At 55.2% G+C, this 802-nt stretch overlaps 1 protein-coding gene across 1 annotated transcript in view; it reads right to left on the bottom strand.

Annotated features, from left to right (window-relative positions):
* Positions 1-802, bottom strand: part of ILF3 (interleukin enhancer binding factor 3, 90kDa) — a gene marked incomplete at its 3' end in the record, with an annotated part of 7,757 nt that overhangs the window by 5,199 nt on the left and 1,756 nt on the right. Inside the window, exon 3 of the mRNA XM_010018662.1 lies at positions 760-802. Within this exon, the coding sequence (XP_010016964.1) occupies positions 760-802 (43 nt within the window). The remainder of the gene's footprint in view (positions 1-759) is intronic.

Here is an 802-nt window from a genome sequence, read left to right as displayed (position 1 = left end):
GAGAGCGTCCTGTTGGTCAAAGGTCCAGCGTCCCTAAAACGGACAAACTAGAAGGCTTTGGCAGACGAGGTCAGAAATCAAAACCAAAGACAAGTCATGGAGCACAACGACACCTTCCCCCGGTCTGTGCTGCAGCAAAACTGGAGACACCGTTTGGAGAAGCGCAACGTTGCTGAAGGCCAGGGTTTTAGATAAGGCTAATGCACACATCATGCTCCAGCACCACAGAAACCCCGGCTGGGACTCGCCATTCCAAAGGGAATTGGGAGAGTGGACAGGGAAGCTAACTTTATCCAAAACTCTGCATCGCTGGCTCTGGCCTTCAGCTGATCCAACAGCCGGCGGCGCCGGCCCCCTCACTCTTGCTGCAACACAAACCGTGGTGGAACACCCAATTCCAGGTACATGCAACTCATTTTACAAGAAGCCTTCGAGGTGTTTTGTTCATGTTTGGTTCTTAAACGGAGCTGGTTTAGGTCTTTATGTCACTGTGGAGGCCGCTAACGGCTGGGTACGGAACGAGACTAAGAGCGGATGAACAATTAGAGAACTACAGGCCCAAAGTAGGGGGGAAAAGAAAGGCTAAAATTCAAAGGAAAGGAGGAAAATCCCGCCTGGAAGGTGCTGCTGGGCTTTGGAAGCACATTCCCTGGAGGGAACGTGGAGTTCAGCCCTCCAGAAGTGGCGCCGCTTGGGCTGAAGCGGCAGAGCTTCGACGGCGCGGTGGCACCGGAGCGTGCGGCGCCGGCAGCGCCCTACCTCCGGCGAGCTGCTTCTCCAGCTCCTCCCTGACCACGGGAGA

Source organism: Nestor notabilis, unplaced genomic scaffold, assembly GCF_000696875.1.
Source record: "Nestor notabilis isolate BGI_N333 unplaced genomic scaffold, ASM69687v1 scaffold17327, whole genome shotgun sequence".
In the NCBI taxonomy this organism is placed as follows: Eukaryota; Metazoa; Chordata; class Aves; order Psittaciformes; family Psittacidae; genus Nestor; species Nestor notabilis.
This window is presented reverse-complemented; position numbering and strand designations above follow the sequence as displayed.